Source organism: Polypterus senegalus, chromosome 13 (assembly GCF_016835505.1).
Source record: "Polypterus senegalus isolate Bchr_013 chromosome 13, ASM1683550v1, whole genome shotgun sequence".
Taxonomy (NCBI): domain Eukaryota; kingdom Metazoa; phylum Chordata; class Cladistia; order Polypteriformes; family Polypteridae; genus Polypterus; species Polypterus senegalus.
The window spans coordinates 18,181,635-18,194,385 of record NC_053166.1 but is presented as its reverse complement, the minus strand read 5'-3'; the positions used below and the strand labels follow the sequence as shown (position 1 = coordinate 18,194,385).

The 12,751-nt window shown below is 41.0% G+C and overlaps 1 protein-coding gene across 1 annotated transcript in view; it reads right to left on the bottom strand.

Moving 5' to 3' along the window:
- The window catches only part of kiaa1191 (KIAA1191 ortholog), a 30,871-nt gene extending 18,696 nt beyond the window's left edge, over window positions 1-12,175 (bottom strand). The window contains exons 1-3 of the mRNA XM_039774754.1: window positions 12,018-12,175; window positions 7,635-7,764; window positions 73-159 (exon numbers count right to left, since the gene is read on the bottom strand). Coding sequence (XP_039630688.1) covers window positions 73-100 — 28 coding nt within the window. The 5' untranslated portion in view covers window positions 101-159; window positions 7,635-7,764; window positions 12,018-12,175. The remainder of the gene's footprint in view (window positions 1-72; window positions 160-7,634; window positions 7,765-12,017) is intronic.
- Between the last annotated feature and the right edge of the window lie 576 nt (window positions 12,176-12,751).

The window sequence follows — 12,751 nt, the reverse complement described above, 5'->3', positions numbered from 1 at the left end:
AAAAAATCAAACAACCTGATAATCAAGTTTAAATCAATGCTTTACCCTCAAGTCTTTTCTTTTAAATGTTACCTGGCAATTCAGATGGTCTTCCAGACATGGGTATGTCTTGCCGATACACACAAATAAATAAGGAAATCTGTGTGGACCTCTTTCAGTCTTCATTCATGAAAAAGAAAGAAAATGGTCATAAAGTCAAACCTGAACTGGAGTGATACTCTAAGAAAGAAAAAATAGTTTAAAATTTTGTAATGTTTCATTTTCTTAATTACTCTACCCAAATATACCATGGTGATTTGTGAATCCTTTGGAATTTTCTCTATTTCAGCATAAATAAGACCTAAAACATGATCAGATTTTTTTTTTTTTACATTAAGTTCTAAAAGTAGTAAAAGAGAACTCAAACAAATGACAAATACATGATACCAATTCATTTGTTTATTGAGGAAAATGATCCAGTGTTACAGATTTGTGTGAGAAAAGGTATGTGAACCAGATAATCAGTTCATCTGAAGTCAGGTGTTTCAGTCAATAGGATGACAAATCGGTATATTTAAAAAACATCAATCTTGGTCTTTACTCTCAAAGTCTGATCTTCACCACACTCATGCCTCGATGAAAGGAAATTTATGAGAACCTCGGGTGCATTGGAAAGCTAGAATATGTTACAAAACCATTTCTAAAGAGTTTGAACTCCACCAGTCTATTGTCATGCAGATTGTGTACAAAATAAGGAAATTCAACACCATTGTTATCCTCCCCAGAACAGGGCCATCTTAACAGCATTATTGGCCCACAGGCAAAGCAGAGCACTGGGGCCCCTACCTACACAACCACTCAGCAAGTCATAACATACACAGACTAGCATGTGGCCCCCCGCCAACTGCCCAGCATGCCCATGCGTTAAGACAGCCCTGCCCCAGAAGCGTTTGGCCAACAAAGATCATTCCAAGAACAAGGTGTGCAATAATCCATTAGGTCACAAAGAATCCCAGAGTGAAGTCTAAATATCTAAGGCCTCTCATCATTGGCTAAATGTCATTGTGCAGGGGTCCTTCACTAGGAAAACCTTGAACAAAACATGGTGTGCATGGCAGGGTTGCAAGGAGAACGCCACTACTCTCCAAGAAGAACGCTGCTGCCGACAATAGTTTGCAAAAGACAATGGGGATAAGCCAGGCTACAGGAAGAATATTTTGTGGACGGAGGACTGCAAAATATAACTTTTTGGCTCGAACGAGAAGGGTTATGTTAAGCCAAAAGCAAACAATGAATCTGTGAAACATGGTTGTATCATGGCTTGGGCCTGTTTGACTACCTCTGGACCAGGCTGTCTTGCCATCATTGATGGAACTATGAATTCAGAATTGTATCCGCATGTTCTGAAGGGAAATGTCAGGGTATCCATCAGTGAAATGAATACTATTAAATATATACACTACTGGTCAACAGTTTCAGAACACCTCAGTTTTTCTTAAAATGTAATCTTACATACAACTTAATTTTACACATATCTTAATTTTACAGAGTCCATTCCAACTCTGCTTTAAGACAGACAGAGGGTTTTTAAGTAATCGATAGAATAATCACCGAAATGAAGAGAACGTGGGTAATGCCTACCAAAAAATCGGTTAAAGTTGAAGAAATTCAATGTTTTGGAATGGCCAATTCAGAAGTCCTGACTTTAACCATACACAATTCTTGTAGAACGACCAGAAGAAAGCAGTTCATGCAAGCAAGCCCACCAACATCCCCATTTAGAAGAAGTTCTCAAAGGAGGAATGAGCTGAAACTTACGGCTGAGCGACTGTTAGTAGAAATGTTTTGCTGAAGTTAGTGCTGCACAAGGTGGTCCCACCAGTTACCAAAAGTAAAGATTCACATGTTATTCCACACAGAAATATCTAACATTTTCCACAATAAATACATGAACAAGTATCAATGTTGCTGTATAAATTTGTTCAATTGGATTCCCTTTGTCTAGTTTTAGGACAACAGAAAAATCTGATTATATTTTAGGTCATATTAATGCGGAAATGTAGAAACTGTAGAATTTTCTGTAAAGCTATTAATAAAGGGATAAATGATGCAAGTAGCATTTTTACAATATTGGTATTCACTATACAGGTCAAATTCCGTTACGAACTCCCAGGGACCTAAAAAATATTTCGTTATAACAAAAATTTTGTTGCAATGAGATTCTGTATTTGTTACTATAGTGCTTTTTTTTTTAACTTACGCCCAGGCATTTGCAATCATTTCAATAGCTTCTTTTGTGTTCATTTTAATCTCCTCCTGTCTACATGTTATGCCGACGAGAATTTATCTCAGCATTTCCTTGCGATAATGCACTTTCCCGAAATGTGATTGAAGTGTCTGTGGAAGATTGTTTGTCCGTTTGCAGGGGCAAGGCAAAAACAAGCTCATAGCGCTGCAGTGAAGTGACACAGAAGCAAATCATAAAAGAAAGTCCCTGTCTTGCACCCCAAAACACGAGGCAGAGTCTCAGTACTTTATTCAGCTTGGCACACTTATTTATCGTAGCGTGATCTGCTACTCTGCTATACACAGACACAGCAGTCAGGCTGCATCACCCATCAGTATCTTTTCTGTTTGCTTTGGTGGAGATACGCAGAATATCTTTGAGCCAGCTGTTGCCCCGGCAACAGATAAACAGTCAACTCCACAGACGTGGAGATTGGACTTCGTAATGCTCTTCGGGGTGTCGTCCAGTTAGGGGAGGTCCCAACAGAGTTTATAAATCTCACATTTACCTAGAAGGAGTGCCGCATTAATAGGAATGTTTCTTAAGCGAGCATCTCTGAACCACATAAAAGCAGCTTTTTTGACGTCTTCAAATGCAGCAGTTCACATGCGTTTGCAACCTGAGATTTTTTTTACTTTTTTTGCTCGGCCTTTCAAGAAAGTTGACAGCATCGATGGTGAAATTCCGAATTCACTGGCAACGGGTTTTTTTTTTTTGCCGCAATCGAGAGCTGCAAAAATGTAAAGTTTGTTTTTTCCTAATACGAACCGTTATCATTTTTTTGTGTCTGCTGTTTCTATAGGAGGGTGACTATGAGTTAAATTCCAATGGATGTTTTTTTTAAACGTTGACGAGCAATAAGCAAAAGGTAGCACTGATAACCGCAAGAAACAAAAAGGGTTTTAAAAAAAAAAAACAGTATGAGGAAAGTTCGAAGAAAGAAAAAAAAATTTGCAGTGTTTCCATTTGGGGATCATTGTTCACAACTGAGCTGCGACTGCAGAACTATCTGCTCTGTGGATGATTCACTCAGGCATTTCAAGGTCTTTTGGGCATTTCGTTATAATTAAAGTATCTGCTGAATGTACTTCGTAATAACGAAATTTCTATATACTCGCGTTATATGGGGAAAACAGTCGGGACCATAAAAATACTTCATTGTAATGAAAATTTCGTTATAAAGATATTCGTTATAACGGAATTTGACCTGTACTAGATAAAGTGTTATTTAAATAGCCACTACAATAATACGTTTAAATGTTTTCATTTTAAAAAAAAGATCTGAAGGTGGGGCTTTGTGACGTCTTTTAAAATTTCACATCGTCATTTCAAAACACTGACCATATAAGATACCATCGCCTGTGTGTTTGTGTGGATTGTTGTTTGGGAGTGTAGCACCACACACTGGTTCGTTTGGATCAGTTGTTAAGAACGCTGATGCTATTTCCACAATCGGCCAGTTCGTTTAGGTAGTTGTGAAGATTCTAATCGCACCCTGGTGTGGACCAAACAAACTGTACTGACGCCCTTTGGAAGGGTGGTCTATGTGCAGTAGTACCAAGTGAACACTGGAGTGGTTCGCTCGAGATATGAATGTGATCCGACATGGGACCGATCTAACTGCATGAAATACTGAGCATTATGGGTGAAATGCCGCATGTTGTGGCAGTTGCATTAAATGACTGCTTTCAGTAATAGGGAATCACATTCACAGTATAATGAGTCGAGGGTTAACATGGAGCTCTAAAAGCAATACAAAAGGAAGACATAAAAAGGCACAAATACAACAGAATTCATATAAAACAACTCACACGATTGCTAGTCATTCAGAGAAAGCCAATCACCTGTCACTGTTTCTCTCACATATAAGATCAGACAGCAGTTGCAGATTCACGTGTGATCGGGTCAATCAAAGCACATATAGAAGTGGCGAGGAACAAACAGCAGTGCCCTGCGAGACTGACGAACAAACCCCCTAATCATACACTAGGAAAGTGATGCACGCAGGTAGATGGGGCGTCCTCTCAATGCACACACTAACTTGGACATATGTAGTCAATGTTACTTAGACATTCCAAAATGAATACTATTAAAAATACACTACTCACAAAAATTAAAGTAACACTTTAAAGAAACACATTAGATACATCAGATCTCAATATGAAGTTGGATATCTATACAAATAACGACAGGGCAATGTCTTAGGAACAAAAGGATGCCAAGTCTTTTAATGGAAATAAAAGTTTTCTGCCTACAGAGGGCTCAATTGTGTAGACACCCTAAAATCAGAGTGAAATGAAGATGTGGCAGGCTAGTCCATTTTTTCAAAAACTTAATTTCTGCTACTCAAAATGCTTTTCAGTATCTTGTGTGGCCCCCACGAGCTTGTATGCATGCTTGACAACGTCGGGCATGCTCCTAATGAGACGACGGATGGTGTCTTGTGGCATTTCCTCCCAGATCTGTATGAGGGCATCCCTGAGCTGTTGTACAGTCTGAGGAGCAACCTGGCGGCGCCTAATGGACCGAAACATAATGTCCCACAGATGTTCTATTGGGTTTAAGTCAGGGGATCGTGAAGGCCATTCAATTGTTTCAATTCCTTCATCCTCCAGGTACTGCCTGCATACTCTTGCCACATGAGGCCGGGCATTGTCGTGCATTAGCAGGAAACCAGGACCTACTGCACCAGCGTAGGGTCTGACAATGGGTCCAAGGATTTCATCCTGATACCTAATGGCAGTCAAGATGCCGTTGTCTAGCCTGTAGAGGTCTGTGAGTCGCTCCATGGATATGCCTCCAAGATCATCACTGACCCACCACCAAACCAGTCATGCTAAACGATGTTACAGGCAGCATAATATTCTCCACGGCTTCTCCTGACCCTTTCACGTCTTTCACATATACTCAGGGTGAACCTGCTCTCATCTGTGAAAAGCACAGGACGCCAGTGGTGGACCTGCCAATTCTGGTATTCTATGGCAAATGCCAATTGAGCTCCCGGTGCTGTGCAGTGAGCACAGGGCAGTAGACATTTGGGCCCTCAGGCAACCCTCATGAAGTCTGTTTCTGATTGTTTGGTCAGAGACATTCACACCAGTGGCCTGCTGGAGGTCATTTTGTAGGGCTCTGGCAGTGCTCATCCTGTTCCTCCTTGCCCAAAGGAGCAGATACTGGTCCTGCTGATGGGTTATGGACCTTCTATGGCCCTCTCCAGCTCTCCTAGAGTAACTGCTTGTCTCCTAGAATCTCCTCCATGCCCTTGAGACTGTGCAGGGAGACACAGCAAACCTTCTGGCAATGACACGTATTGATGTGCCATCCTGGAGAAGTTGGACTACCTGTGCAACCTCTGTAGGGTCCAGGTATCGCCTCGTGCTACCAGTAGTGACACTGACTGTAGCCAAATGCAAAACTAGTGAAGAAACAGTCAGAAAAGATGAGGAGGGAAAAATGTCAGTGGCCTCCACCTGTTAAACCATTCCTGGTTTGGGGGTCATCTCATTGTTGCCCCTCTAGTGCATCTGTTGTTAATTTCATTAACACCACAGCAGCTGAAACTGATTAACAACCCCCTCTGCTACTTAACTGACCAGATTAATATCCCATAAGTTTCATTGACTTTATGCTATACTCTGATTAAAAAGTGTTCCTTTAATTTTTTTGAGCAGTATATATACGCTACTGGTCAAAAGTTTCAGAACACCTCAGTTTTTCTTAAAATGTAATCTTAAATCTTCAATTTTACACATTCTGCTTTAAGACAAGAGGGTTTTTAAATAATCAACTGAATTTGGGACACCTGCACAAATTGTTTGCTTCAACTTGCGAGGCTTAGTTTACTTAAATTGCTGCAGAACATCTGTAGGTTGTAACCTTATAGTTGTTCCCTGAAGATGACCCATTTTAATACTCTGAAATGTCCCTTTTTTCAGTTTCTGCTAAACTAAACCTTAAATTTAAACCTCTGGCAGTTGACTGCATACCTTTTCACCATTTTAGGTCATTCATTGCATTTCAACTGATTAAACTTTAAGAAAAAAACTGGAAAAACTAAAGGGTTCTAAAACTTTAGACTGGTGTACAAGATGTAAGACAGTAGACGTGTGCTTTGAGACAAAGTAAATTGAGATTCCATTCATATGGTGGCTACTGGAAAGTAAAAATATGGAACATCATACATTTAAATGAAAAGGTATTTGCTACGCCTACCGTCACAAAACTAAAGCATATGCTCTCAGCAGAGCCGACTTTCTTTTGTGCACTCAGCTATTTGAAACGTATCTTCAGTCAAAATTAACAGGAAATGTCTGCAACTTCTCAAAATACTAATTTAGAACATTAGAACAATCAGAATTTGAAATATCTTGTTTGCTACTTCTGTGCCATGGAAGACTCTGTCTGATAAAGCAACTGTTTCTCAAAATGGCATACTGCAGTAATGTGCATTTTAAACAATGGACTTTTATTTCATTTCTTGTGCTAGAGAAATCATTACAAATGAATACACTGTGCATAGACAGTTACAAAATGTATTTCCATCACTTTGGGGCTCTCAAAGATGATCATCTGTGGGGAAAAGATGAAGGAGTGATGATGAGATTATTAAAGAAATGAGCAGTGAAGTTCCTTGAGCATGGGAAATGTGCTATATAAATAAAATGTGTTATTATTATCATATACCAGCTGTGTAAGCCCATGCTGTAAAAAGCCCGGGGTCCTAGAAACTATTGAAATCATCAGGAAAAAAAAAATGTAGAGATGTCAGGTAATGGAAAGGAACAACTCTGGGGGTCTCCCTCCTAGGAGGATTCATTTTGCCGACGTGCTCACCTCGCTTGTGCATTAGCAGCGGGAGGAAAAGTAAAAGGGATACCAGTTTGCAGATGTTAGCGGCTAAGCGACTTTGTCTTTCTTCGGAGGTTTCGTTTTGCTGATGTGTTCGCCCCACTTGTGTTATTAGCGGCTAACCAAGTTTTCTGTTTCCTCGGAGGTGAAGTCCTCACCCCGACTCCACATCTCACTTCTGGGCTGGACAGACAAACACTCACACTTCCACGTGTAGACGTTTATGTATAAGATATTCTTCTTATGCATGCAAAGCTTTTGAAGTCGACAGATATTATTAAGAAAAGCAGGGAATTGGGGCAAATAAATCTAGAGACCCTATAAAATCTCCTATAACCTATAAATCAAAATTCATCTGAAGAAAAAAAAAAAAACGGAAACACTAAATTAAGAGGTATAAAAAGATAATGCAACATAAAAAATGAAATATGAATATGATAATATGAACACATTATATCAACCTCTTCCCCCAACAGGATATTTTACCTAACATGCAGTTTTTTTAAAGTTCAATGCTCACCAACTTGAAGATGTTGTTTTTAATCCTGGTGTTCAATTTTGGACACAGCAACAAAAAGAGCATGTCGAGTGAAATCCATCCTGGAGGCTTTCAGCAGGCAGTCTCAGAAGTTGTTAATGCTGCTGCTACCCTGCAGAGCAAAGTACAAATTATTGCCAGAACAATTTGTTTTAATAACACAACCTGTACCATATGCTCCGGTTTCCTCCCATGCAGGTTAGGTGAATTGGCGAGGCTGAATTGGCCCAAGTGTGCGCGTGTGTGTGTGTGTGTGTGTGTGTTTGCTGCATGACCCTGTGATGCCCAGGCATGCCCTGTCCAGGGTTTGTTCCTGCCTTGCTCCCTGTGCTACCTGGGATGGGCTCCAGCATCCCTGGGATCCATCGCCTGTGTGTTTGTGTGGATTGTTGTTTGGGAGTGCAGCACCACAAGGGTCTTTGAGAATATAGGCGTTTTTACAACTGGTTCGTTTGGATCAGTTGTTAAGAACGCTGATGCTATTTCCACAATCGGCCAGTTCGTTTAGGTAGTTGTGAAGATTCTAATCGCACCCTGGTGTGGACCAAACAAACCGTACTGACACCCTTTGGAAGGGTGGTCTCTGTCCAGGGTTTGTTCCTGCCTTGCTCCCTGTGCTACCTGGGATGGGCTCCAGCACCCCTGGGATCCTGGTCTGGATTAAGTGAGTTAGGAAACAACATGACAAAACTGTATCACACAGCAGAGGAGTGGCAAGAACGACAGAAGGATCATAAATGTTTTACTAAATGATAGTGCATCATCTATGGGAGGCACCTATATCCCCCATCAGTTGAATAGAATTGGTATATTCTAGCTATTTCTAACTGCTCTGACTAAACATTATACTCAGTGTTCAGCCTTGCCATGTGTAAGGTGTAGCGGGCATATGGTTTTAAACCGTGCCTTTTGAGCATTGTGTACTAAGAAACATGCAAGACAAAGCAGTTAACTGAAAGTGCTGCGCCATACGTTTAAAGCATACGGAAGAAGAAGTTAAGAATCTTTTAAGTACAGAAACAACTAAAGTTTTACAAGAAAAGCTAAGTTTAGAGAAGATACATTTTTCTTTTTTTTTGCATTTTATTCTACGTGTGTAACAACTTTTTTCTTTATTCTTGTGTGGATTGTTTGTTTTTAATTTTCACTAAATATTTTTAAAACAAACTTTTGGACTGATAGTTTTCTTTTGGCACACGTTTTACCCGTGCTTGATCTCGGCTTACACTCCGGCGGCTACAACAACCAAAAAATTCATATCAAGTTATAATTACAGATTCTAACAGTTTTGTTAGATACTAATATATCGGTATAAACTTTTCTGATAATTGTGTATTTTTTGAAAATAAACAGTAAATGTATTCATGATTAATTGTGAATACAGGGGCACCTTTTTACCACTGAAGTCCTCTGCCACTCACTTGTATTCGACAGTGCAGCCTCATACGGACTCGCTTATGCTGTCCACCGCAGAGCAAGACGTGGCTTCTCTTTTCCTCACTTCTCATTTCAGATTGTTGCCTTTAAGCATACATACAGTGTCAAGCCCACTGAATCCAAAGTGGAGTTTGGGGGGGTCAGCTAATCAATCAGGCCAAGCCACACCTCACTCTGCTAATATTCTTTAAAGGGTAGGCTCACTTGTTCTCAACTGTTCACATGCAAGTCTAATGACAAACGCATTACCTTTAAAACACGAACACACTGACAAAGAAAAACTTCCCGTTTTATTTTACGTGTATAGTACTAATAAAGCATTTTTCTTTTTTGCAAAATCTACACCCTGGCAAGTAAAGCTGTAATCCTAGAATGGCTTGATGATGTGGAGCTCAGGACTCTGCAGTGACCTTACCTTACAGGGAGCTGCAGGACTCCCTGTTGTGTCTGAGGTCATTGTCATGCTATAGAATTAGCTTGGGACTAATCAGACACCCCACTGCCACCCCTACCACTGCGCCACCTTGCCGCCCGACATTTTTGTTCTTTTTAAATATATGTGGACATGTCAAGATTTGATCTTCATTTAAACTGTATTGGGGCGGAGTGGTGGCCTGAAGACTAGGGATCTGCTAGTTCAAATCCCGTAAATGCCAAAAGTGTCTCTACTTCGTTGAGCCCTTGAGCAAGGCCCTTAACCTGCAATCGTTCCGTCCTGGGTATGATGTCAATCTGCATGTAGGCCCTCCAACCTGCAGGGAAAAACCTGGGGGTTTGTGGCACAACTGGCACTCCAGCCACCATAAAAAACCTTCCACTGTTCCACTCCATTTGAACTAGCGTGGTGCTGAGGTGTCACCCGTCGCATGGCTGCACTTGGGTCCTAATCTGGGATCCTCAGGTGGTTTGTCATGTGGTGGGCGCTGTATCAGCGTGTGCTCCTAACCCTCTCCTCTAAACTCCTCTTTGTGCTTCTGTAAAAGAGCTTGGATAATACATCTGAAAGCACCGGTCTTCTTGGGAGAGAACTGTAGATAAAGGCGATATAACAAACACCATATACATTTTGCAGCTCATTGCATAATTTTAAATCATTATAAATGCAAATTTCACATATGGAAAAGTAAATCCACCCTACCATTTATCACTACCTTAGATACCTCAGATTAGAATGTGATTCACCATTTGATCAGGTGGATCCTCAGGGACGATCTTGTCTGAAGTGGTCTTATTTAACCTTCAGGCGTTAATCTGGTTTGCCCTTAGCTGCCGACTCGTGTGTTATCACAGTGCCTTGATCAAAAGATCTCTCGGAGGCCTTCAGAAAGAAGGTTTTAAATGTCTGCGAGTCTAGGAAGGGATTTAAAGAGATCTCTATCCAACTGTAAATCAACCATTTACCAGAACATCAACTACAAGTGGGGAAGATTTCAAAGCAACTGCCCACTTGTTCAGATCAGACTGAGCCAGCAAGTTCAGCTCAACAACAGAACACAAGATGTTGAAAGAAATCTCTAAAAAACCTCAGAATTTCATCATGGGACCTCCTGGCACTGCTGAGGTCAAACTGCAGAAGTCGACCATTAGAAAAAGGCCCCACAAGTAGGATCTACACGGGAGGTGTGCCAGGAGGAAAACTTTGCTGTCCAGATAGAACAACAGGACAAGACTAAAGTTTGCCCATGAACACCTAGGCAAAGACTTCTAATTGAATATTAGAGAGAGTGATTTAGCCACTGAACCACAAGACATGTTTGGCAAAAACCAAAGACAGCCTTTGACTGGAAGAACCCGATATCAGTGGCGGAAATGTTTTGGTTTGGGGTGGTTTTGTTGCATCAGGGTCTCAGCAGCTCACCATCACAGAATCCGCTATGAATTTTGCATTTTACCAGAAGGTGCTTGAGGATATGGTGAGACCACCTGTCAGAAGGTGGAAGCCCAACCAAAAGTGGACCTTGCAACATGACAGAGACCCTAAAAATACCAGTAAATACACCAAGGCACGGCAGAAATGAAAGAGATGGATGGTTCTGGAATTTTGTATTTACATATTGGTTTTGCAAATTAAATGCTCTGTTTGAGTGTCAATAATCAAATGTAGGCAAAAAATATATACATGGATAACACTGCCATGAAATTCTAGTAGTACTGGAGTTCAAAACAAATTTCTCTGTTTCAGTCCGGAACTAGCATAAAATATGTAATGGTAAATGTAAAAATGTATCTAGAGTATTAAACTTTCTAAGCCGAGAAAAAATTAGAAAAATTAACTTTCTGCATTCCCGTGAGGGCACCAATCCTGAAGCAGCCTCTGATGGGCTGACGGTCCCCCACCCCCCTGCAGATGAGCTGACAGCACTGGGCTGATGTGGCGCTCGGCTGCGGTGGGTGGGTCGTTCAGAAGGTGAGTGGTCTCTGTCCTTACATAACACGCCCTTTAGAATTGGATCTGTGCCTTTAAAGTGAGCGCAGCAAACCGGTCATTTCCGTGTAACTGAATACAGAGATGATTCGTCAAAAAGCCATGGAGGACATGTTAGTCAGAATTTCCCGATAACAGACGCTGCCTCCTCTTTGGTGTACGTCTGTTTATTTCTTTCTTCCACCTTTCCCCAATTTTAGGGATATCCACTACCGTCAAGGTAGATGGTGTAAATAAATAGCGGAACTGGAGACTAGGCACCTGTCACAAATCACAACACGTTATAAAAAGTACAGCCCTGTACAATTTAATCTTCTTTTTCTTCTTAACACAGTAAGTAAATAAGAGTCCAAAAACGATGAACTACATCGGCAGAAGATGCAGTCGATAATTTGAAACGACGTATTTAAGCCGCTAAATCTGAAAAGACCATCGACTTTGATTTAATTCATTAACGGATAAGGACTGTGTATAGAATACGTTTACTTTTAAAAGATACATACCTCGTAAAGACGAACAGGTCGGACGCATTAACAATTTAACACCGCTGTCCTCCTACTTGGCCCGATAAGCGGGCAACCTTGACAGACTGAAAAGTAATTAAATCTAACAGCAGCCATGACTCCGCGAGCAGTAGCTAACAAACAGAAGCCCAACCAATGCCACTTCTCGCGAGAGCGCTGACGCCGTCGCGAGCCTGCAAAGAAAAATAAGCAGAGGAGGTGTGGCTGTGACCATTTTGAGGTCTGAAGACCATAGACATAAAATTACTAGACGCCGCATGACCAGTAGCATCGTACGTCAACGTCGCCGCCATATTGCGAGTGGCACTGATGTGGAGTGAAGTAATGGATAAAGATGCCTCATGCATGTGCTGCTTGGGATTGTACAAACCGCTGTACGCTCCAAACCAGATCCCGGGGGATTACATTTCATAGGTAAGGCTGAACAATTGTTTTGGTTATATTTGGTCATTAGAAAATCCTGTTTTATAATCTTAGCACTCAAGGTCGCCTTACAATAAAACTAAAACATGAGAATGATAAATCAAAAAGCAATAATTAGCAAACAAACAAAGATAGCTGGCAGTAACAGTGCAAAATTCACAATTGGTATGCCTGTTTGAAAAGATAAGTTTTGAGCGCAGTTTTAAAATGTGTTATTGAATCGAGCTGACGTATATGAGAGGGAAGAGAATTCCCGAGTTCAGGAGCACCAGGAGAGACGCTCGAACTCC